This window comes from Monodelphis domestica, chromosome 3 (genome assembly GCF_027887165.1).
Source record: "Monodelphis domestica isolate mMonDom1 chromosome 3, mMonDom1.pri, whole genome shotgun sequence".
Taxonomy (NCBI): domain Eukaryota; kingdom Metazoa; phylum Chordata; class Mammalia; order Didelphimorphia; family Didelphidae; genus Monodelphis; species Monodelphis domestica.
Genome location: NC_077229.1, coordinates 8,563,719 through 8,590,319, shown reverse-complemented (window position 1 = coordinate 8,590,319; position 26,601 = coordinate 8,563,719). Strand labels below are relative to the sequence as shown.

Here is a 26,601-nt window from a genome sequence, read left to right as displayed (position 1 = left end):
TAGTAGAAGTAGTATTATTTTTATTCATTACAAGGCATGTATAAACAGGAACTAGTAAGGGAATAACCAGTCACACAATGGCTTTTTTAATATTGAAAATAGCAATTTTTAATTAATAATACTTTCAACTATTAATCAAAAATTTCCCATTCTCACTCAGCTCTTGACTCCTAGTCAAGTATTTATTCTTAACTAGAATTCCCAAGTTATTTTACCCTGACACTGTTAGAGCATAGACATGCCTGGAGAAGGATCTGGATTTGAAAATCACTGCATGTGTATGACCTCATCTGAGCCCCACAAAACCCTGTTTTTATCATCTCCCTCTTACAGGATAGGGAGAAGTAGGCTCAAAGAGATTATTTATTCAGTTTATCAAAGGTCATCAGATTAGGAAATGTCTGGAGCTGATTTCAAACACTGGGCTTATTTAATCCAACTGCTCCCTCTCCCTTCTCTGGAGCACTGAATGATTCACTCACACTGGCTTCTGTTGTGCTCAGCTGCTGGAGCCAAATGCAGCTGCTTTGGAGCATGAGCCTGGGAATCGTGGAATCAGGTTAAATTAGACCAAGTTGTGTGAACTTTTTTTCTCTTACTCTAGCCTTTACCAATGAAAGAACAGATTAACATACAGTCTTCAGAGAATTCTAGGGTAGCAAATCAAGTTCTGTTTACCTTGGCAGTGGACTCCCAAGTGGTTTTCATATTGTCTACCATAACATCCAATAGAATTCCTATTTCCATATTTCCCCTGTTTGATTGGTAGTACAGAGGAATTCTGTGGTTTCCTTTTATCATCCTACAATTTGATCAAGTTGCTAATTGTCTTTATAATTTTTTGGCTAATTCTCTATGTATACTAAATATCACCAGGGAAAAGTGATAGTTTTAGATCCTCATTGCCTTTTCTGATTCCTTCATTTATCCTTCTCTCATTAGTCTAGCTAGCAATTTTCTTAAAAAATTGAAGAGTGGCAGTCATGGGCATATTTGATTCAGTACTATTCATACTAGGAAAGATTCTAGTTTATTCTTGCCCCCTGAGTCAAGACTAGGCTCATGCCAGGTATGTTTCTCCAGACAGGGGGAAGATTACATTTCCTTCATAGAATAGCAAGACTAGAACTATATGTAAACATTTCCACAAAGCTTGGAGTCTTAAGGTTTCTCACCAGTGTGCATTCTCTGATGTATGGTAAGTTGGCCTCTCCAACTGAATGTATTTCCACACTGCATGCATTCATAAGGTTTCTCCCCAGTGTGTATTCTCTGATGTACAGCAAGATTGTCACTCCGACTGAATGTCTTTCCACATTGCTTGCATTGATAAGGTTTCTCCCCAGTGTGAATTCTCTGATGTACAGCAAGTTGGCCTCTCCGACTGAATGTCTTTCCGCATTGCATACATTCATAAGGTTTCTCCCCAGTGTGAATTCTCTGATGTACAGCAAGACTAGAAGTCTGTCTGAATGTCTTTCCACATTGCATGCATTCATAAGGTTTCTCCCGATTGTGCATTCTCTGATGTCCAGCAAGTTGGCCTCTCCGACTGAATGTCTTTCCACATTGCTTGCATTCATAAAGTTTCTCCCGAGTGTGCATTCTCTGATGTCCATCAAGTTGGCCTCTCTGACTGAATGTCTTTCCACATTGCATGCACTCATAAGGTTTCCCCCCAATATGCATTTTCTGATGTACAGCAAGATGGTGTCTCCGACTGAATGTCTTTCCGCACTGCATACATTTATAAGGCTTCTCCCCAGTGTGCATTCTCTGATGTCCAGCAAGATGGGAACTACAAGTGAATGTCTTTCCACACTGCTTGCAATCATAAGGTTTCTCACCAGTGTGAATTCTCTGATGTACAACAAGATGGGAACTACAAGTGAATGTCTTTCCACATTGCATGCATTCATAAGGTTTCTCCCCAGTGTGCATTCTCTGATGCCCAGCAAGACTAGAAGTCTGACTGAATGTCTTTCCACACTTCTTGCATTCATAAGGTTTCTCCCCAGTGTGCATTCTCTGATGTACAGCAAGACTAGAAGTTTGACTGAATGTCTTTCCACACTGCTTGCATTCATAAGGTTTCTCACCAGTGTGCATTCTCTGATGTACAGCAAGATGGTGTCTCCGACTGAATGTCTTTCTGCATTGCATGCATTCATAAGGTTTCTCCCCAGTGTGTATCCTTTGATGTATAGCAAGCATGTCACTCCGACTGAATGTCTTTCCACACTGCTTGCATTCATAAGGTTTCTCTCCAGTGTGGATTCTCTGATGTACAGCAAGCATGTCACTCCGACTGAATGTCTTTCCACACTGCATGCATAAATAGGGTTTCTCCAAAGTGTGCCTTCTCTGATGTTCAGCAAGACTATTAGTCTTACTGAATGTCTTTCCAAACTGCTTGCATTCATAAGGTTTCTCCTCAACGTGCATTTTCTGTTGTACAGCAAGATGGGAGTTCTGACAGAATGTCTTTCCACATTTCATGCATTCATAAAGTTTCTCTCCAGTGTGGATCCTCTGATGAAAAGTAAGATTGGACCTGTACTTAAAAGTCTTTCCCCTTTGATTACTTTCAGTAGATTTTTCCTCGGTGTGCATTCTTTGATATTCGATATTAGATAAATTTGGAGGTGGAACAAAGATTTCGTTGAAAGAAAAGTTATCAGGACCATCACTCACGAATCTCTGTAGGTCCATTTCATCCACAGGAAGGCTCATTTCTATTGGATACGCCTTTATTTCAGGTATAATCTTTCCTTCTGTAAGAAACAAACAGTAAAAATGTATTAGAATGTGTGCTTAGGACTACATTTCCCACAATTCCCTTTTCCCTTCTGTGTACTGTCTCATGATGTGGTTGGGGTTTTTAGTTTTGGTTTGCAAAGCCCTGACTCTTGGTTCCACATGGAGGTAGGGGAGCTCTTAGCTTCTCTAGCCTTTTACTTTCCCTTGGCTTCAAGTTAAATTTAGTATTACTAAATATAATACTTGGAGCATTTAATATTAATTTTAAATTTTACAATCTGGAGAACCTATGAAGAAACAAGAACTTGAGCTGCCCAAGCTGAGCTCACTCTTTCCCCACTGACTTGTCTGCCACCAACTTGCCTAAACCCTGCGCTCCTGCCAGTCCTGCTTGGCATCTTGCTGCTTCCTGTTGTTATACTTACCTCACTGACAGCTGATGAGTAATGGGAGTTGTGAAATTCAGAGTCCCTTTCTGTGCAGGGCAGTTGGTTGCCTCCTAACCTCTTCCAGTCTCTGCCTTGGCAGGAGGAAGAGTCCTGGCCCTCTCACCCACCCAAGGCTACCTAACTCCTAGCTCCCTTTCTGCTTTACCCAAATTCCCATCTCTACCCCAGATCCACTTCCCAAACCCCACCCAGTGTTATAGTCATATCCTCCATTTTGGTTTCTGGCATACCCTAAACACACCACTTACCCTGACCTCCACATCCCCAATTATGCCCCTTACCTCTCCGTGTTGTAGTGTTACCTGGTCAACTAGAGATCAATATTGAACACAACAAATTAAAATTTTACCCCCCCCCCCTTTTCTTGCAGTGGTTGTTTTTAGCCAGCAAAAGGCAGCAACAAATACAGGAATACAGATTTTAAAAATATATATTTTTCCATGAATAAAAATTCAACAAAATCATAAAAAATTAAATAAAATAATCCAAATATCCCTCCTGTTACCCAATACCCAACCTAATAATGATGATTTTAAAATAAGTTTTTAAAATTCATATAAAAATAAAGAATATACATTCAAAATTATATTTTCCCCCTTTTCCTATTTTTTTATTAGAATGCTAAAAAGCATAGATGTTTCTCTGCATGAAAGCTTTCTTTTTCTTGCCCAATTCTGAACTTTAAGGTTCATGATTACCTTCTTCTGCTGTTCCTAGGAAATTTTATTTTCTTGATCCTCAATGTTAAAACAAAAAAATTCTACCATTCAAAAGATTAAAGCAAAAATGCAGGCTGACATGCAAATTCCACTGGACAATTTCAAATACTTCTAACATGGTCTAATTAATGACAAATGCTGATCCAATTCAAAACAAGTGTGAATTTTGCAAGCCTGTTCCCTAAACACTCATAGAGGACAATCCTATTTCTCTTGAAATAAAGATGGGAAACCCCTCTCCTATATCGTAGGTAGACTTTGTAGTCTGCAACATTTCTCATGCTCTGCAAATCCTGGCTAACCTTACTGCCCCAAATCTTTCTTCCAATATAACCCATCCTTTCCTATCCTTTCTCCCAACCCACAACCAATCCGAGCCCTGAGGAAATCTCATCCTCCTATGGTAAAAATTAAATTCATATCTCTAAAAATAAAAATGTTTTAGAGGTTTATTAAATGATCATTAGAAATCAAAGAATAAGGAGGATACAAGATAAAAACCATGTGCCATGACTTGTTAGCCATTTCAGCCATCCCCACCTTACCACCTTCACACCTGATGCTACATCATGCAGGAAGAGAACATGGAAGGCGTTATTGCCAGTTAAATAACAAAAACATGATCTCACCAACATGGAGACAGTTAAAGTTTATAGGCAAATTTGAGAAAAAACAAGGACTTCTGGGGATAAAGTCTAGGGTTCAAATCTCCATTTATACATTACCATACCTATTCCTATCAATGTTGCTTCAGTATCCCCTCAGTCGATTTCTAGGGAACCACAACCATTGAATGATTTCTATGAAATCATTTTGTCCTTGAAGAGAAGTGCCCAAAATAGGATGCCATGGGGATGTGGTAACCCTAAGACACCATGTAACTTTCACTCAAGATGTGAAAGAACTAAACCATAACGTTCCTCATATTGAGAACAAGTCACTTGATAACAAAAAATATGGCCAGCATATTTTATCAATATAATTCATCTTAAATAAGGATGTTGAAAATTTACTCAACACTTTTCTAACAGAATGTGAGAAAAATGAGATGATCTCTCATGTTAATGAAGTCTGAGAGTGCAATGCAGCACACTGGCCATGTCAAGATCATGAATGAGATTATAATAACCTCAATGACCATTTGCAATTATATCACTGTAGGGAGGCCATCCTAACAGTAATGTGAGAATGCTCCAAAGATGCAGAATCATGGACCAAATTTGAAAACCTTAAACAATCCAATGATGAGACACCCTCACAATTCATGGATAAGCTCACCGAGATTTGGGGGTGGTACCAAGACCTTGATATTTCTAAAGAAAAAGATATTAAGAAAATCAGGCAACATTTTGTTAACAATTCTTACAGGGTGGTCCAAGATTATTTTAAAATGCATTTCCCATGGTGGCCTCAGATGGATCTTGATGAGTTAAGGAGAACTATTCTATATGTCTATAAAGCCCATAAAGAAAAACAGGAAGAGACTAATGACTTCATGGAAACCATTCGAAAAGGATTAATGAACAAGACAAAGGGCATGACGCTCAACCAATGGCACCAGTCCCTCCCCAAGAAACTAACTATCAGTCCTTTACCCGCCACTTCTGTCAGAAGGGCTACATAATGATGAACTGTAGGAATTTGCTCTAGACAATAAGAAATACTATTCACTGGAAAAATTCTTTTGGAAACAATTATAGAAATAAGTGTTAAAATAGTGATTTCAGGAATCACAACTTTAGGACTGATAATAATTCTAGGAATATAAATCAGGTACCTGACAACTCATACCAAATGACCACACGACAGGATATCTTCAGTGGAGCTCAAACCAGAACCACCCAGGGTGCTATTTCCACTGAAGGGGGAACCCAAGTAACTACCCAAAGATTATAAAGGGCTTGGGACACAAGACTCATAGGATATAAGCTTTGATTTTCTAGATCTTCACATCTTGCTGTCCATTGTCCCTATCCACTGCCCCCCAAAATGATGAGCCCTATGTAACATTAAAAGATGGTAACATGTATTATGATTATCTTTTAGACACTGGACCTTCCAGGTCTGTATTAAAGAGTACACCTGATTCAGATTGCAGTTCCATTGGCTCAATAAATGTAGTGGGAGTATCAGGGTCACCCCTAAAGGTTCCCAAGCTTTCCCTTAGAATAATGTCCATAGGACCCCTTAGTGTGGAATACTCTTTCCTCTTAATGCCTGGCTCCACTATGAATTTTCTGGGAAGAGATCTTTTATGCAATTTTAAGGCCAGAATAACTTACTCTACAGATGGCTCTGGCACAAGAATTACCCAAGGAATCCTTAACATTGCAAAATGTACTTCTTTCAGATATTCATGAGATGAAAGACTCTATTTTTGAGATCATAACTGATATACCTGAGTCTGAGCCACATCATCTTCAGATGTTGGTCTACTTATATCAGCTGTTCTAGTGCAAATTAACACAAAAGCTAGCACACCTTCCATTCCTCAGTACCGCTTTCAAAGGAAGCAACTGATGGCATTACCCATATAATAAATTCACTGTTTTCCAAGGCATCATAATTCCCTATAAATCTGAATACAATATACCCATCCTGCCTCTTAAAAAGCCAAAATTAGGGCCCAATGGCAAGTATCTCTTATCAATTTGTCCAGGATTTGAGACCTGTGAACATTATAAAGAAATACCCTGTAGTCTCCAACAAAAATATTATTTCTTCTATTCTTAGCACGGCAACATACTTTACAATAGTAGACTTGTATTCATCTTTTTTTTCTATACCTATACATGAGAATTCCAGGCACATCTTTGCTTTCACATGGAAGGATTTCCAGTGAACCTGGGCTAATTTGCCTCAGGGGTTCATGGGCATTCCAACTTTGTTTACACAATTCTTAACTGCTGATATGGATGCCAAAAACTTTAACTACAGTGCTTTAATTCAGTATATGGATGATTTCCTCTTGGCTTCATCAAATGCTAAACCATGCCAAGAAGATAGCAAACACCTCCTCTTAGAGCTATATAAGAGAGGCCACAAGGTCTCGAAGGACAAAGTTCAGTGGTATTTCCCCAAGGTACAATATTTAGGCTTTATTTTAACTTCTGGGTCCTGTTTAACTTCTCCCAAGTGTATTGAAAAATATCCAGAAGTTAAGCACTCTTACCACTAAAAATCAATTGAGGGAAATTCTTGGAGCTACAGGATTTTTGTGCAGTGGATCCCTTGCACTCTTATGCCAAAGTGGACTGACCCCTAACTGGTTTTCTGTTAATGAATCTATTATTGGTTTTGTTCCATTTCTCTTTTGTTTTTCCACTCAACATTTGTATATATCTCTAGTTCAAATTATAAGTTATGTTTTCATGAACCACAGGGGAGACTAGTCTCCCAAAGGATCACAGGGGCGTATATATTCATTAGAATGCTTGCCCTGGACTATATTTTTGACAATTCCCTTTTCCCTTTCATGTATGTGGGTCATGATACGGTTGGGGTTTTTCATTTTGGTTCGCACAGACTCGGCTTTCAGTTCCACTTACAAGTGGGGAGCTCTCTCAGTTGCTCTAGCCTTTTGCTTTCCCTTTGCTTCAAGTTAAATTTAATAAATATTTTTAAATATAATACTTGAAGAACTGAATATTAATTTTTAAATTGACAAAAAATACACACATTGACATGAACACATATACAATTCTATCTCTTTTACTGAACTGTTAGAACAGAAACCATTTTATATCCTATTTATTCAGATAAGAAAAGTCTTCCAACTTAAATGGGAACAAGCCATCCTTCGATAATGCCATCACCGCAAACCTAAAGAACAATTAAAATTACAAAGAACTTCCAATGTGATCTCACTGGCTCTCATAACAAATCTGGGATTTGAGACAAGCTTGTTTTATTACATTCCTAACACAGATCATGACTTCAAAAACGCTGGATGAGTAATTTGAACTGAAATTCTAGCAGCTGAGAACAAATCCTGTGACTATGTTCTGTCCACAGTACTAAAGACTGTTTACTTTCAATCTTTCTGCTTTTATTTTCATTGTCCATACATTCAGTTCTCTCTTCATGAGTATGACACCACTGGATACACGTAGACTAAATATATCTAGCTTCTCTGTAAGCATTATGTAATTCCCTTTGTGATTGCTTTCTATCTTATTTTTGGTTCCAAGATCTGAGATCAGATAAAGGAATTCAGCACTTTTTTGCAATTATTCAAGGCATGAAAGATGTTCTGTTCCTTACTCCTTGAGAGTAGCCATTACTTTTCTTTAAATGCCTCTTTTCACTAAACTAAAATCTTTCTTTCTACTAAATACAGTTTAAACAAAAACATTGCATTTCTCATGTTTAAAAATATGTCTCCTTGAAAAGAGCAAGAACGCTTGTACAATTCTCTTCCTATTTCCCACCTTATAGAGATAATGGCATTTTGATAATATTCTTCTTAAAAATCCCAATATAGGTGGTGGTGCATTCTCACTGCACCTCAGAAACTTACTATAACTTTTAGCCCTGGGCAAGTCACAGGAGCACCGTTGTTCTCAGGCTCCTCAACAATAACATGGGCATAATAATATCAAGTGACTCCTAGGGTTCCTATGAGGATCGAATGAGAAAATATTTATAAAGTGTATGACGCATATTAGGGGAAACATGCAAATGGTGATGTTTATTTTTATCATTAGAATTTGGATTAGTTCCTCCTTGGATTGCTTTTTTCCTTAAACTATCATTCTCGTAACTCCTCTAGTTCCTCATTTCCCTGAAGAATTAAATGCATTTCCATTCCCCAACATTTTATTCTCCCTGAATCACCTCAGAGGGAGATTCAGGATCTGTCACTTCGTTCGAAACTACCTCTATATTTGGGTTCTAGATTGTGAGCTCCAGGACAGCCCAAACTGGTGTTTCCCTTACTTTGTATGTACAAGCCTTAGCATACTCACTAGAACATATTTATTACTGGGCTCAGGGCCAACCTCCACCAAGATCCTTGCATTCTGGTGTGTCTCCTGGAAAGCCAATGCATACTCTAGCCTCAATTGTGTTTCTATCCAACTCTTGGCCTTATTTCTCAGTAGTCAATAATAATGCCATAGGAACTAGAATAGACCCAATCCTGAAGATCCCAGAGGCTTCTCTGTAGGCTCTCATCTCCCTAAGGTGAGGTCCTATGTTCATCGATTATCCAAGAACAGGACAAAGACTGAGCCCAAGAGACCAGGAAAGAGCCTGGGTTGGTGATTTAGGGAAAGCTTAAGTAAAGCAGTACTCTTTACTCCTGCACATGAGCTGCGAGTCTATGGAAAAAAGGAAAATCAGGAAACCAGTTGCCTGACTCCACTCAACATTGAGACTCCCTGACCTCACCTGAGTCCTCACCTGGCCAGGCAATCCTGTGATATTTCCCTCATGATTCCCTTTGCCACCCAGCACAGCAGCCTCCCAAATATTTCCCTGGTCTCTAACTCTCCCTCATGGCTTCCTTCCAGCCCTGCCTCACCTTCTTAGCTGAGAACTTCTCCTCATATTTCATAGAACACAAGCTGGACCTATCTATAGAGCTCTTATCCTCTAAATCGCACCCAGCTCAGTTGCCTCCTTTTCCTCTCTGCCCACAGGATCACAGGAAATCTCTCTTCATATTCAAAGAAGCCCATCTTATCCTTCATTTAAGCTCATCTATTCCACCTTGTAGGGCCCCCATTGTTTTTCTTCTTCAGCCTTTCCCACACTAATGAGCTAATGACTTCCTCTAGGAACCTATTAAACCATTTCTCCCCATGAGATATTATCCAACATATGTCCTCAGGTTCAAGACTAAATTGGTAGAGACGGCCACTTGCAGTGAGTTGTTTCTGTGCCTTTCATTTTTATCTTTGCCATACTTTCCCTCAGAATCCTCAGTCTGGCTCTCCTAAAGCCCCAGGCCACCTCACCCTTAGAACTCTAGTACTCCTTCTCAGAGCCTTCCTCTTGTGACTGGCTGCCAAGGAGCAGGGGTCTAGAAGGCCTCTACATAACTGTTAGCATGCTGCTGTTTGCTCTAGTAGAGGGTGAGCTCTATTCCATTAGGGTAGGGGATGTCCACTGCAGCCCTTTATGTGCCCTATAACTTAGCCCAGCTCAGAGCAAGTACTCATACCTGTTTCAGGATACTAAAGAGCTCAGAGGGAGAAACCTCAGCCCATATAACACCTGCACGAGACTTCCAGGCCCTTCAGTCCAAAACACTGACTTTTTAGAGGGTCACAGATTGATCCCATGAAGGGAGCTGATAGGAAATGGAGTCCAACACCCTCATTTTATAGATGGGGAAAATGAGGCTCAGGGGCTTAGTGAATTTCCAAGTGAGCCCTGCTAAATCCTCTGAAAAAAGAACTCCAAATTGGGTCTTCCTGCCCCACAAATGTAACACTGACTTCACCAGAGCACACAGAAACCTCTGGTCACCTTGGCTCTCCCATACCTCTTTTCCCCTCCCTCACCTGGGCAGCAGCTCCTCAGAACTTCTTGCTCCAGCATCCAAGAGGATTCCCTCTGCTCCATATAAGAGGTCATGTCTTCTGGGGGAGCTGGAAGCCCTGTGCATGGAAAATCAGTCAGGGAGGAGGATGGAGAGAAGCTGTCTCTGAGTTATCTTAAAAAGGATGGGGAATCCAGTGGGATTCATAAAGGAGTCTGCCCTTACCCCTCCATGTCTGTCATGGAGGAACCTGGGGTAGGATATGCCTATTACCCTGGTGGGGGACCTCGAATGAAAAATAGCCTCTCCTCCCCCATCCTGTTCTGGTCCATTCTGGCAGAAACTTCTAAACTCCCACACTGGGTCCAAGGGTCACAGTTCTGGGTCAGTCTGAAGTCCCAGACACAGGGACCTAGAGGGATCAGTTTTTGTCCCATCACCCTGCTTGCTGCTCAGAGACTCTTCTCTCAGGGTATCTCTAACTCCTCTTCTCCTGGGGAACTCAACAATCCTTCTTGGGCCCAATGCTGTCTCTTAACCAGGCCATTCATCTTGACAATCACAGAGGAAGACAAGCAGGGCCCGCAGGAAACTTAAGGGGTCTCCTGGAGAAGAGTCTCCCTAGCACATAGGGTAAGGAGAGGAGGATGGAGAATGTTGGGGAACCAATTTGAAACCAGGACCTTTGGCTCTATGGCATTTTCTTTAGAGAAGGTTAGACTCAGTCCATAGTTTTCCATTACCTGGAAAGGAGAGGTAGCTAGAAGGGGAGGGGGCAGGCAGGCTTCAGTTTACATTTCCTCACAATCACCTCCTAAATGGGTGCCTAAGAAAATATCACTTAAAACTACTTCCTCATCTGTAAAATGGTGATAATCGTGTCACTGAATTACAAAGATGAAGATGAGGAAGAAGTGCCATAATATTACAGAGGAAACCCTCGGCAGAGGCCTAGGACGAGAGCAGGCTTTTATGAATGTTTCATCCCTTCCCTCCCTTCCTCACTAGGTCTACTGGAGGATTAGATCAGGAAGGTTAGGAAGGAAGACTAAGGACAAATCATCTCTCCTGGGGACACACAGGTGCTATGACCTACAAGTTTATGCTAGTTAAAGAGAAAAAGACCCCCAAAAGTAGATCCACCCAAGAGGGGAAGAGGGTGGGAGCAAAACCCTCCTGAACAATTTTCAGAGATGGGTTTGGGAGACCCAATTCCGGGCCAGGGAGAGGCAAGAAGGAATCAGCTCTGAGATTACTTCCATGTCTGAGATTCTCCAACACGCATTTGACCTTGGACTTCAGCATCACCAAAGGGAGCCCCCAAGGTCCCATTACACAATGCAAAGCCCTTTTTAAAGGAGAACCAGGAAGCAGGAGGGGCCTGGCTCTGGAACTGGGCATACCAGTCCTCATCCCTTCCTCATGACTTTAAACTGCTCCCAACCCTGCCTGATGTTGAGGGTTATATTCCCATGGATGGCTGACTTTGGCAGCACGGAGAGACTCCTTACCCACAGAGTGCAAGTTCTGGACATTCTCCAGCATCACCTCCTTGTACAGCTCCTTCTGGGGAGGGGACAAGAGGCACCACTCCTCCTGAGTGAACTCCACAGCCACATCCTTGAAGGTCACCACCTCCTAGAGTAGACCAAGTCAGAGCACAGAGGCTGAAAGTCACATCATAAGGAAGAGCCCACCTCTGGTCAGTTACAGGAAGAATCTGACCCACAGAGAAGGGAGGGGCCCAAAGATCCCACCCTTTGTTAGTGTCAGAGATAGCACTGAAAGCTGAGTCTGTAAGAGCCCAATGGAGGCTTGAGAAAAGCAGATCAAGGATGCTCTGAAAGGAAGCTGAGGAGTTTCTAGTGTGAGAAAGGAAATCTCTAGAGAACCTCCAGTGCAGCCGGTATCCCAGGGCCCCAGGCTGGGATGTAGAAGTCAGTCATGTGACTATGGCACTATTGCTATGTCCTAGGGCAGCACACCCAGCAGGAGGTTGTCTTAATAGTCTAGGAAGGAGGTAATGTGGGCCCCCAACAGGAAGATGGCAGGGACATAGAACAGAAGGGGTCATATTGGAGAGATGCTGTGAAGGTGAAACTGAGAGATCCTGGCACCATAATGGAAATGTGGGTAAGGGACAGTGAGGAGTCAAGGGGGGCTCCCTGGTTTTGACCCTGAGGGACGGGGAGGATACAGTTTTAGAGAAGGTGGGGGTTCTGTCTAGGTGAGAGAGAACAATGTGTTTGGGACCTGCTGAGCTCAAGATGTCACCTAGTGTGAAATCCCTGTAAGGAAATTTGAGATGAAAGCCTGCAGGTCAGCACAGAGATTAGGGCAAAAAAGGCAGATCTGAGACTTATCAGCAACGAGATGGTGCTTCTGTTCATGGTAGTTGATGAGATCACCAAGTAAAGAAGTCCAGAAAAAGAGTAGAGGGCCAAAGATAAGGCTAGAGGAATTCTCTCACCCTAAACTCACTTACAAAATCTAGAGGAGGAGCCAGCAGAGAAGAAAGAGAACCACAGATCAGAGTGGTAGGAGCCAGGAGAGAGAAAGAGCCATGCCCCAAAACCCTAGAGAGAAGAGAATATTGAGAAGGACAGAGTGGGCCATAAGTAATAAAGGCTGTAGACAAGACTAAGAGAAGGAAAATTGAGGAGAAGGTCTCCATTGTCTCAGAAAGAGAAGAGCATACAGGGTAGGAGGTAGGAAGAGAAGGAAAAGCCTGAGAAGATGGAGAAAGGATGGAGGCCCTACCTTGACCTGGAAGGGGGTTCCTCTGATGAATATTCTCATGGCTAAAGGGAGATGAGGACTCACACTGAGGCCAGAGAGACTTGGTTTTCTCTGAGAGAGAGACAGATTTCTAGGCAAATGTAGAACAAAATAAAGAGATTAACTGTGACAAGTGAAAGATGAAAAGCCAGAGAAATCAAAGCTCTGCTCTTTTGAGCACATCAATTTATTAAAGCAATGTATGTCTACTGCCTAACCAATAAAGACCAGGCCCTTTCCTGGGCTTTAGAGTCTGACATTGAAATCAGAGAGAAAAGAGACTTATCTACCTTAAAAGAGATGAATTAAATAAGATCAATGAATGTAATGGAAATGATCCAGTGTTGGGTCATCTTCTTTCTAACTGGAGAAAAGATTAGAGACTTGCCAAGTCGGGATGGGGAAGAGAGACAGAGGAACTTCCCTGAAAGGGGTCCTACTCCATCCCAATATCTATAAACAATCAAAAGAATAAAGAAGCAATAACTGGTTGATCAATATGGACACAGATTGCAGATAAGACACACTGAATGCCTGAGATGTACAATGAGGAGAAAACTCCTTCCATCAGTCTCAGAATCTGACTATTTTTCTGGTCAACCTAAGCTTGGGCTATAGCTGAGGGTCTCTAAACAGCAGGTATAGGCGGTCCAGTTTCCAAGCCAGGCAGGAAGAGGTTCAAAGAATATAGTGAGGCTTTCTCCCAATTCTCCCCATTGAATAAACTCCTCACCAGACAGAATTTGGACCAGGCACACTACTGAATGAAAGGGAACCAAGCCAGCTCCAGCAGAGAGTCACAAGATGGACAATGTTTCCACAATTCATGCCTTGGTGCCCCAAAGCCCTCCCTTCCTTTCCAAGGGGGAATCAGCTCAGTAGATGGCACAAGGTCTGCTTCTCCCAGCTTCATCACACACCCTACAGGAAATGCTGACACCATGCTTCATGGGAATACTGAGAACAGAGGTTTTCTGGAAACAGCAGCCATGGCAGCCTCAGCATCTCTCCTCAGAGAGGGGGAGCTCCACACTTTAGTCCACATAAATTTCTCTAGCGAAACCTCACAGGAGCAGATTCACATTGAATAGAATTCTTAGAGTATGAAATCCAAAAACATAATCCGGGAGACAAAAATCTAATTTCGCCCCTTATACCATGGGAAAGAAGATATCTAACAGGCCTAAATAAAATCATACCAAAATTCACTTGAGAAAAACAAAAGATCAACCATATCATAGAAAATAAGAAAAGAAGCCAGGATAACTGGGGAACAGGATTCCCAGAGCTCAGATAAGATCACAAGTCAGTAGTCATCCTAAAGCTGGGGAACTGGTTAAGATAAGGAGATGAAACAGTGGAACAGACTAAAGGAAATGCCTCCTGCAAACAAGCAATTTGGGAGAAAATTCCTGATTTGATAAAAACTGCTAAGAAAACTGAAATTCAGCCTGGAAGGCTTTGAGGCTCAGAACATAAGACTACCCCATACTCTACCAGACATTGTTTAAGGAAATATTAAAGATCACACTATAAGAAGGTAAGAGAAACATCTCATACACATCTCACAGCTATAGGGAGATGTATATAGAATAATATTTTATTTTCTCCCCAATTATAGGTAAAAACAATTTCAAACATTCTTTTTTTAAAAATTAATTTCCAAATAGTCTGCCTCTCTCCACTGCCCTTCCCTGAGAGAACAAGCAATCTGAGCTAGATTTTACCTGAGCAAAAACATAAAATATTTTTCCTTACTCGTCATTTCATGGAAGAAATCTCAAACAAACAAAAATGAAAGTAAGGAAAAAAAAGAAACATGTTTTGGTCTGAATTCAGAGTCCATCAGTTCTTTCTCTGGAAGCAGATGTTTTTCTCATCTTGAGTCCTTTGGGACTGTCTTACAACCCTGAATTGATAAGAACAGTTGAGTCGTTCACACCTTCTGACTGAACAATGTTCCTGTTATCCTATGAAATGTTCTCCTGCTTCTGCTCATACTTTCCATCAGTTCATGGAAGTCTTCCCAGGTTTCTCTGAAATGATGCTGGCTGTTATTTCTCATAGCCCAACAGGGTTACACTATAATCGCACACCACAACTTGTTTGGCCATTCCCCAATTAATGAATGTCCTTCCATTTCCAATTCTCTGCTACCACAACAAGACCTGCTATATAAATATCTTCTTGGCATAAATAGGTTCTTTCCCCTCTGTTAGGGATCTCTAGGATACATGCCTAGATGGAAGGGTATGAACAGTTTGAAAGCCTTTGGGGCAAAGTTCCAAATGGCTCCCAAATGCTTAACGGACAACTCCACCAACAATGCATGAGTGTCCCAGCTTTCACACATCCCTGAAGTGATCCTTTTCTTTTTATGGCACAATGTCCAAATTAAAAGGCTCCAGAGGTACCTTAGAGGTGTTTTACTTTATAGTTCAAGGATACAAATGCTTAGTCAAACTCGAGATAGAGGCAATTACCCAAAAACTGGAAAATTTTGATTCCTTGAAACAGAAAAACTTCTGCACAGAACCTTAACCTGGTTGCCTCAGTTTCCTCATCTGTGAAATGATGAGAATAAGAACATTTATCCCAGAGCATTATTACACAGATTGCTGAAAGCAGATTTTTAGGAGAACGTAAAGCAGTCCAGTCTGTCTGTATCCCATTCTTTGCCACTGAGGCAGATGGCTTTGTGACAAGACCACAATATCTCCCTCAGGACCTCCCTAACCCTATTTGCAAAGAAAACTTCCAGGTTTACAGAAACTCAGAAACTCTCCCCTTTCTGTTCAGCCAGTTCAACAAGGGGAGGACTAGACCAGTGAGGAATACTACAGAACAGAGGAGGAATGTACTCAGCTCCTAGGTCTGGTACAAACAGCTCTGCTCAAGGACAGTTAGAGCTCCTCTTCTGAGAAAAAGGCCCCATTTCTGTGTGAGGGCACTTCCTAGTGTAAACCTTAACATTTCCCAGACCCTACTTTATAAGATTGGATTAAGACCATTCCCCATTTGGGCAGTGAATTCTACTTAAAGCAGGAATGTGAGAATTCTACTTTACCTACTTGGGTCTGCCCTAGGGATAGATAAAGTTGTAAACTCTTTTCTGAACAATGAAAAGTACTTAAACCCATACTTTTCTTAAGCTAAGTACCTATAAAGGTCAAGCAACTTGTGAATTTACAAGGAACAAAGAACTGGAAAACTTACTCAGAGCTTTCCTGGTGTGAATTACTCAAAAATCCACACCTTCTTAGGTGTGGACTAAGAATGGGCGGTCCTTTAGAAACATCTACAGTGATTGGTAGATGTAAGGACTTAGGGGAGGTAACAGAGGAGATTTTGCCCTTAAAAATAAGAGCTCAGGGAAGAGCTGGGAAGTCATTCTGAAACATTCAGATTGGAGAGACTCATTCTGACTGATTCTGAAACATTCAGATGGAGCTGGTGAAAGCAGCTGAGATGCTGCTGGCCTGGTGTCATTAGAAATCCTTGTTTAGTCAGACCTAGTGGTGAGTGTTAAAAAACTGATTCTTTTCTTACTCTCTCTCTCTCGTTCTTTGATTACTCATTGTATTGTTAATTAAATCTCTATAAAACCCAATTGACTTGGGTATTTGAATAATTGGGAATAATTCCCTGGCGACCACCTTATATTTGATTTTAAAACCCAAGACACTGTAGTGAAACATATTTCTGCGGTCAAATTTACTCACCCTCTCTTATATCTATCACAATTTATAACTTCCACTATTTTAATCACTACAGTTTAAGACCTCAACCATTTTAAATCTCATACTAGGCTCACCCCAAATTCCTCGGACTCTCTCTGGACTGATGAGCTCAGCAGCAGAAGGCCAGTGGGAGGGACACACACACACACACACACACACACACACACACACACACACACACACACACACACACAGACGCTCGCGCGCACTGGTGCCTCCCCAGCTTCCTGATTCTGCCTCTCACTGGCAAGGACCCTGACCAATCCTACAACAGGCTCCTCTGGCATATACTGACCTTCCAGACTCTTCCTCTCCCCTCACACCTCCCTCTCCCTCATCTTACCCAGGGACACTGGCCTCCTCCTGATCCTTGGCCAGGACCTTTCATGGTCTGATTCTGGGCATTTCCAGGGGCTTTCTGTGTCCCCGCAGGGAATAGTCTTCCTCCTGACTCTTGTTATGGGAGGGTTAAAAGAAGGGTTCAAACTAGCTATATATGGTTTATTTAGCTAAAAAAGGGAAGGGAGTGGGGATCAGGGAATAACTAACTCTTAGCCCAAACAGAGAATAAAACCCTTACAAATTACCATAACTATACTAAACTAAAACTTACATTAGTAATTAAGGTTAGGAGTTTTGGTAAAAACAGGGACAAGGGCCAAAGTTAATCTCACACACTGGCGCCCTTTGGGTCAAGCAAAAGTCTCAGGATGAAGAGTGCTCTGCAGGTCCTCACAGGATTCAGGAGGGAATGAAGATTAACACACACACTGTCCACCAGTGTGAGGTAATCACTAACTCAACCACTCCTTCAAGAGGGTCCAAATTCCTGGCAGTTTCAAAGTCTTTTCCCATCAGAGAGATACAATTCTACTTCCTCTTGGTCTTCTTCCCAGAGAGACAACTGTCAGTCTCAATTGCCTCTGTGTTCAGTTCCTCACCTCCTAAGAGCTTTGGAATGTTGACCCAGTCTTTGGAATCTTTGCTTGCCTTTAGCAAAAGCTAATCCTTACAACACTCTGGCCTTGAAGCTTCCTTCCAGTCCCAGGTGAATCCTCCCGTCGGGAATCAATGGTCACCCCAGAACCCTTCCTTCCCACAATGCCTCCCTCCTTCCAGCCCCCACAGAGCTGGATTGGATAAGGCTGATGAGGGGTCTCCTCAGTCAGACTGAGGGGGTTTGGATGGGGGCCAATGGCTTCTCCTTTCCTTTGTGCTGATCAATGCCAGGCACACACCTGGATGTTCCTCCACACTGGCTGACTTGGACTAAGAAATAGGAAAGAGGAAGGAGCCAGAGAGACCCAGGAAGACTCAAAGACTTGAGGCAGAAGCCAGTGAACAGCACCAGGGGACAATGTCTTCCCTGAGGATGGCACAGACCAGGGTTAGGGTTAGATTCAAGAGGGAACAAGTGAAAAGAAGCAGAAGAAGAGGGTGTGAGTGTCGGCAGGCAAGCAGAAAGCAAAGACAGGATTTCTATAAAGGGAAGAAGGAGTCAATGGTCATCCTCGGTGCTCGCTTGCGCCCAGGGAGAAATCTGACATGAGAGGCAGAGCCTAGGGGGAGCTATTGGAGTCTGAGCTAACAAGGGCTAACCAATCACTCTCAAAGCCGAGGAGAAAGCTGAGAAAGGGTGTTTTTCTTGTCTGGGATGTGGGGACAGAAATGGCCCAGCAGGAAGGAGGGAGCAGCCTTACAGCCAATCTTGTGTCAGAGCCAAGGAAGGGCGCCTCCCTGGCTGATGGGGTTTCCATCTGTAGGCTAAAATGCACTTACCTGGGCTGGGAGTCTGTCCCTCTCAAAGGTCATCCCTGAGGCTCCAGGATTCCTGTAGAGGCAGCAAAGTAGCCCTAGTGAGTCCATCTGGTGAAGCTCCTCCATCTTTTCCGGCCTTGTCTCTGTAACGGTTAGATTATGAGTTTTCACAAAATAGAAGAGCAGCTTTTAATCATTTCAGTTTTCATGAGAATAGAGTAGAGCTGTAAATTCATATTATCCCTTTAAGTCAGAGGAAAGAAAACTTCTAGCAGCTTTTAACAAAGAAAAATTTCTTTTTATTAAAATAGATAGTAAAAGAATAAAGTAAAAATGAATATAGTAAAGGAGAGAAATATAGGAAAGAGGTAGAGAAAAGAAAATTTCCTAATGTTTAGACTAGTCATCCTTTAACTAACTACAACTACCACTATTTACTACCTAAAACTGCAGATAACTACCACTAATAACCACCTTAGAAGAGGGGGTCAGGAAAGGGCTTTGGCTTCTGAGGAAGGCAGAGATCAGGGATCCTCCCAGAGGGTTGGCTCTGAGGGCAGCAATGATGAACCTCTAAGCAGGATCTGGGGGTCAGGACACCTGGATCAGGACAGCCTGGGCTCCTAGGATGGCCCCTCTCTCCCTCTAGACCAGCGGTTCTCAACCTGTGGGTCACAACCCCAGTGGGGGTCGACCAATCAAAACACAGGGGTCCCCTAAAGCCATCGGAAAATACATATTTCTGATGGCTTTAGCTGCTGAGAAATCGTGCTACTTTACAGCAAGATCTCGGAAAGAACGGGGACCCTGCTGCCGGCATATTGTACTAATATTAGTTACCTATCAGCAGCCCTCCCCCTATGAGGGGCCATGGATTTACCCTGTTGCCTGGAGACCAGACTCAAACAGAGACCCAGAGGCGCTGGCTCCGGAGGGGTTAAGAACGAGTCCTGGAGCAGATAACTCCTGGAGCTGATAATGGAGCCAAGTAACCCCAGCAAAGTGAAACCTCAGCTCGAGCTGGAGGGAGACCACAGGAAGAAGGCAGCCTCTGCGGACACCCTCCCAAGGCAGGACTTACCTCCCGCCTGAGTGCTCAGGCTGCCTCCTGTTGGATTAATATTTCTCAACATATAATTAAATATTGTTTTTGTGATTTTGTGATTAATCACTATGTTTAAATTATGTTTTGTTTGTAGCAATGAGAATACATAATGCATATCAGGTATTTACATCCTGAATCATAACTGTAGCAAAATTGCAGTTTTGAAGTAGCCACCAAAATAATTTTTTTGTTTGGGGTCACTGCAACATGAAGAACTGTATTGTGTGGTCACAGCATTAGAAATGTTGAGAACCACTGCTCTAGACCTCTCCCCCAACTCTAGACTCCACCCCAGGGTTGGGATTCTCTTGGGCCACAACCAGGCTGGGCAGGAGAGAGCTCCCCTCCCCCTGCAGCCAGCCCCTTCTTCCCTACTCCACTATCCTAGGGAACCTCCCCCTGTCCTCACCCCAGACTGCCTAGATACAGCCTGAGGGAGGTGGGGGCAGCAGAGAGCTCTGGGGGAGAGCAGGGCCCCATGGGAGAATTGGGGGGAGGGGGAGGGGGACTGAGGGAATGTGAGGCCAAAAAGGAGGGGCCATCTGGGGGTCCTGGGGGGGGGTTAAAGCATCTCAGGAGAATCAGGTAGGTAATGGGGGGGTTAGTGCGGGTGAGGGGAGAGGAAAAAGGAGAGGGTGAGGTAGAGGTGGAGAATCAGGAACAGGGCCAAATGTGGCCAAGAGGCTAAGGTAGGACCACTCTGACAAGAAACTGGCCCAAAGCCAAAGCCCTGCTCTCAAGGGAGGGAGAGGGGCTGCAGGAGGACCCCCAGGAGCTTTCCCATCACAGAAGTCCTCAAGTGCCTCCTGGAGGTCCCCTTGGGCTGGTGGAGGGTCATGGGGGTCCCTCCTAGTGTTCCAGAGGGGCCCAGTCGGCCTTCATAGGGAGATCCCCCAGCCAGGAAGCCCTTCCAGGGGGCTAGGACAGGCTCAGGGTTCAAAGACAAAAGGGGGAGCCGCCAAGAGCACAGTAAGAGTCTGAGGCCAGACTGGAACCCAGGCCCACCTCACAGCACTCTACAGGCCCAGGTGGGACACCCTTTGCCAGAGGTCAGTCCTCCCTGTAGGGAAGACCCTCCTCCTCCCTCAGCCCCCACTCCCTGACTGCAGGGCCTTCTTGGGGTTCTGCTGGCCTCCTGTGCTCTCTTCCCTCTTCCTGCCAGCCTCCATTCAGGAGGCCCCATCCCACTCCTCCCTGCCACTCCCTCTGCCCTGGGCAACACCAGCCTATAGGGGCGTCTATGAACAGCACCTCTAGCACCTGGCCAGGAGCATCTTCTCGGGTTGTCCTCCATGGGGGTAGGGGAGGGTCACAGGCTCTCCCTCCCTAGCTCCCACCACTGCTCCACCAGGCTTCTCTAAAGTCCAAATGACAATCTCACCTCCTCCATGAAGGCCTCCTGAACTCCTCTTCACCCTCCGCCCTCTCTCTGGTGATTACTGCCAGTCTAGCCAGAATGGAAGTTCCTGGAGTGACTGAGGCTGCCCTAGGGGAGGCCGGGGAGGAGCTCTGGGGTCTGGGGCCCAGAGGCTGGGAGGCAGGACTCCTGCGTCCTTATGGGGCGCGGTAAAACTGCATCCGGTACAACCACACACACACACACACACACACACACACACACACACACCCGTCCCAACGCCCCCTCCAAGCACGACATTGTAGCAAGAAAGATCTCGAAGAAGCCGATTAGTCAGACCCCGGAGCAGCCCCGGGATACGCTGTACCCTGAGCACTGGGCTGCAGCCTCATATGCTTTCCGACCCCAACCAGCCCCGCCCAGCTGTAGTCCCAGGACGTGGGGGGAGGGGAGCCTTTGGGGGGGGATCCAGGAATTGGGCTCCAGGAGGCACAAGTGGGAGGTGTCTGCCCCAGAGCGACACGTAATAAGGAGATCTCAGTCACGCTCTCTGCCGCCTGCCCTCCCCCAAGCTCCTCTCTCTCTCTCTCTGGCCCCTCCCTCCCGCCTTCGGCCCCCCTTTCCCGTGGTCCCCCGCCGCCACTTCATAATTACCCAGGCTTGAGGCGCGGGGCGGAGGGAGTTCCAGAGTCGGATTAGGAGCTGAGACGGGAAAAGCTTTGGAAAGTGAGGGAGGAGGGGAAACCCGGTCTGATCTTAACTTCCTGTTTCCCAGAGGCCTCTGCGCCGCCTATTCCGAGGCTAGATTGCCCCGCCCTGTCCCCTGGGCTGGCCCTCCCCCACTCCCCTCCTCCAGAGCCTCCTGCGTGAGCCCCGCCTCCCTCCGGTTCATTAATCCACAGCAACGGTGGGCGGACGGGTCCCCGCCCCCGCCCCTCCCCTGTGGGTCCGAGGGCTGGTAGTGCCATTACTCGCCCTGCTCAGTTTAGGGCGCTCCGCTCTCCTGGCTTTCGGGAAGAAAGAAAAGGGCCCCGGGGCACCAGGCGTCCCGAGTTCCAAGCTCCTTTTGGTCAGAAGACAGTACGGGGAATGAGGGGGCGGGGACATCCTCTTCTCCTCCCCCAACGCTTCTAGAAAAGAAATGTGGGCGTGGCCAGGCTACGGACAGCCTGCAGAGTCAGGCTGAGACAGAGACCTACTGGGGGCCTGCAGGAGGATACCAGAAGAGCCACTGACAGAGGAAAGAAGGACAAAGCCCTGCCCTCATGATCGTCCCTCTCTAAACTCAACCCTCTTGGAAGTTCCTCTCTGGCCACGCCCCTCTTGGTCCGCCCTCTCTAGGCACACCCCTATTGATCACGTTTCTCTGGCCACGCCCCTCTTGGTCTGACCATATTGTAGGGCATAAAATCTTCACAAAGGCAAAAAAAGCAGAAGTAATTAATGCATCCTTTTCAGATAATGATCCAATAAAAATTATAATCAGTGACAATTCATGAAAAGACTAAATATTAATTGGAAATTGTAAGAAATTAAAAATTAGGATTGAGGCTAAATGTGAGGATTCTAAAGTAATATTGTGGTTTAAAAATATTTTAGCTTAAGTCAAAATGACTTAGTGGCTTAATTTACGAAGTGGTGGACAGTTAGAAGGGTGTGGCCGAGTGGTGTTAGTAACTTGAAGGCACTTAGAAAGGGTTTTTGTCTCTGGGTCTCTTGGGGAAAGGAGTGTGTGGCTCTCTTTGGGACTGAGAGTTTCTAACTGAGAAGTGGAGACAGAAATGGAATTAAGGCCTTAACAGCCCTATTGATTATCAATTGATGTGGGTATACATAGGGTACATTATTAGATAGTCATAGTAGGAGAGTAAGCTGGGCCTTGGCCTGGCAGAAGACACTGCCCTCCAAGGCAGATACATTTAGGGTTTTTTAGAAAATTTCAGTCAAGATTGGGATCTTAGGTATAGTTATAAGCTATTATAAGATTACTTTCATTTTCCTCCTTTCTATTTCCTTTCTGTACTTTCCTAATAATACACTAAGTGTTTTGTGTTTAAGAAGCTGCTCTCCTGATTTTTGTTCAAAATCCTACCCCAAAATTTAAACCCTCACATTTTCCCACAACTGCTCCAGAATGTCCCATTTCCTTTTTTGTTAACTCTGTCATTCTGATGATTGTTTGATATAATCCTCAGAGTTGTTTTAATTTCTTTTCCCCCATCATTATGTGTAGAACACATCCGAGTGAGAGAGAGCCCAATGTTGTCAAGCAAGTGAGAGGAGAGAGAGAGAGAGAGAGAGAGAGAGAGATTGAGAGAGAGAGAGAGAGAGAGAGAGAGAGAGAGAGAGAGAGAGAGAGAGAGATTGAGAGAGAGAGAGAGAGAGAGAACAGAAGTGATGGGAAATAAAGAGGCAGTACTTTTCATCATTTCCTGTTCCTCACATGTACCATGGGTCTAAGAATAATCCTTAATGATTCTTCTGAGGGAAATTTTGAGTTTTAGGTAAAGGTTAAGTAAGATTGAAGCTGCTTCAGTTTGCAAGCCTGCCTTCATATGCGAAAGGAACCTTGGCAGAGAGAGGAAATAGGCTGCAGTTTTTCCCTGATTGGATCACATTGGACTGGTGATAAAAACTCCCTCCCCCTGAGTTTCCCCACCCTGTTCTCTTACTTTAGAAGCCCAGTCCCAACCCCTGACTTCTCTGAGCATGTGAAACTGCTGGCTCAGAATGCCGCTTTGCTCAGCCAGGTGTTGCACTGAGCTCAGAGACACCCCCTTAAATTAATCTTGGAGTATAATTTAGGGGTTCCCTGGGGCAATAGAGAAGGGAAGAGGGATTTTTCCCAAAGCGGAACCGGGGACCCAGGCAGGGGTGTGACTGCTTTACATTAAAGGGCTGCATCCAGCAGACTGCTGTTTCTTCCCAACATGGCACCCCTCCCACCTGTTTTCTCGACCTGTTTTAAACCAAGAGGTAACCAGGACCAAATAGATCTTTAAAAGTCCAGTGTCTGCCTGACTTTCCCCAGACACAGCCACAGCAGGGACCAGCTCAGAATCACTCATTAAATTTATTTTAAGGGTGCTTCCAGGCTGTGCATCAGGGATAGGGGCTCCCTGCCCCCCCAACTTTGAAAACATGTGGCTGTACCAGGGGAAGGGATTTAACTCCATTTTTCTTTCCTTTCTCCCTCCCCCCCCCCCAAACAGTCCTTAAACCTGGGATAAGAGGAAGTGTTCTTTTGAAATTTGTTTCTCGAATTTTTCTCTCCCTCCCCCATTGTCAAACTTTGCTTGTAGGACATTTTCCTTGGAAGTACCTGTCTTCATTAGCATTTAAAAAGCCACTCAAAGCTTTGCTTGTAGACTGCCTCTTCCTTTAGCATATTAAAAGACAATTTTTTTGCTTTCTCTTTATCTGACTGCTTGCTTAGATAAGTCTACCCACAGGTGCCTTCCACTCTACACATGTTTATACCACCATCCACTGTTGAGAATTAAAACTGCAGGAAAATAAAAGAATTCCTTTGCTACTGCTACTAGTGATCTAAAATCATGCTATTACATAGAATACATTTAAATACAAGGATTATTAATAGGAAATATTAATAATATTGAATTTAAATTAATACCAAATTTCTAAATTTGAACAAAGCCAACATTAAACCAAATTAATTATGCGCAATATTAAGGAATAATTTAGAACACAATAGCATTAATAATACTGTCAATAACAATAATTATTAATTTTCAATAACTATTATTCACCATTATTAATTACTAATGGTTATTATTGAGACTTGTTTATGGTTTATGGTTGTTAATTGTGAATATCAATAACTATAATTAATGCAAATGATTACTTATTGATAACACCATGAATAATTATAATAAATGTATTTGTTATTATTAATAAAAACAATTATTACACTGAATACACATTCATTATTGATACTATTGCTGTGCAACAATAACTGTTTCCTTGCATTAAATGCCTTTTGTTTTAAACCTTCTCTTATTGCCTTCCACAATAACATTGCAAAACTTTGTGTCTCAATTTTTTAAAATGTTTTTAGGAACTTTTCATTGTTTAAGCTGATCATTTAGCAATACTCAAATTAGCTTAAATATGACATACAGACTAGACAATATGGGAAATGCTGAAGCACATCAAAGGAAATCAGGAAATATTCCTCCTGATTCAGCCTTGTATAAATTTTTAAATTGGTGGAATGATTCAAATTTACCCAAGGAGAATTGGATGACAAAGAAAGAAGCTAGAAAGCTTTGTAAGGCATGGATGGACATGTCTATTACCTGGCCAAAATATGGTTCTTTTGACTTCAAGATCTTAAAAGATTTGAATTTGGCCATTAAAAACAAAAGGTCCAAAGATTATAAATAATGGTACTTTGGGGCATATCATGTTGATGAATCAACCATTCCCTCCAGTAAGAAAACCTTCCTTTCTTTGGAACCAAACCAGTCTAGCATAACTCCTTCAGTCAAATCTAGCAAGAAACATGCTCTATCATCCCACTTGGTCTGTGAGGGGGTTTCTCCTCATACTGAATCAAACAAGGTCATGAACCCCTCAGGTCCTCTCCCTATCAGACCTCCACTCATCCCCACTCCTCCCTTCACCTTTCCTCCCAATCTACCTCTCTACTCTCTTTTGCTCACCCATCTTCCCTATCCTGACCTGTAACATCCCTACTTCCTACCCACCTTACTGGGACCCCTCTAGACTTCACCAATCCTACTCCTCTCCACCCCATACCCAGCCCCATCTACCGTCTTCTCCACCCCACCCCCAGGCACATCCCCATTTCTCTCCACCCCACCCCCAACCCTTTCCCTCTGCCTACACACCTGCTGACCACCTCCAATCCACCACCCCACCCCCTTCCCTTACCAGCCTCACTACAACCCTCTCCACTGAACTCCAGAATATAGGCCAGGCAACAGTTGCCACAGATGATCCAAACACCTTCATATAAAGCTGAGCCTGTGGTGGTGATAAATAAGTTTGAAAGCATTTTTTGCACATATGGTCTCATACCAAGAGGGAGGGAGGTGCCCAAGTGGCTTAGTTAAGCTGTGATATTTTATATTCTCATCCAGGTGGGAATGATTTCTCCCGTGAAGCCTTGTAGCTTTGACATGGATTCATTATGCTTGTGATTCTTCACCAGCTGTACAGAGGTTTTTCTGGGTTTCTCTCCCACCAAATTTTGGAATGATGTTGATAATCGATTTCCTTAAAAAACTTTGCTAAAGTTGAAAGATTGGTTAAAATCTGTAGAACTTGTGACAAGTATTCATGATTTCAAAAGTTTTTTTAAATGTCACACAGCAAGTCATGTAAATCCTAAGGATAGTTGGTTTGTTTTGCTATTATCCTTAAATGGGCTCTTACAATTTTGGGGATTTGGGTACTTCTTAG

The 26,601-nt window shown here is 43.5% G+C and overlaps 1 protein-coding gene across 4 annotated transcripts; it reads right to left on the bottom strand.

Annotated features, from left to right (window-relative positions):
* LOC103094215 (zinc finger protein 420-like) lies at positions 1–22,241 on the bottom strand. 4 transcript variants are annotated; one of them, XM_016433028.2, is made up of 5 exons: positions 21,808–22,239; positions 18,713–18,834; positions 11,927–12,053; positions 10,438–10,533; positions 1–2,774 (listed from the first exon to the last, which is right to left on the bottom strand). In XM_016433028.2, the coding sequence occupies exons 2-5, from the start codon at positions 18,815–18,817 to the stop codon at positions 1,162–1,164; spliced, it is 1,941 nt and encodes a 646-aa protein (XP_016288514.1). In that variant the 5' UTR covers positions 18,818–18,834; positions 21,808–22,239; the 3' UTR covers positions 1–1,161. The 4 variants fall into 4 exon arrangements, with proteins under 4 accessions (XP_016288514.1, XP_056677261.1, XP_016288516.1 ...); XM_056821283.1 differs by lacking the exon at positions 21,808–22,239 and adding an exon at positions 21,178–21,639; XM_016433030.2 differs by lacking the exon at positions 10,438–10,533 and having other exon boundaries at positions 21,808–22,241.
* Between the last annotated feature and the right edge of the window lie 4,360 nt (positions 22,242–26,601).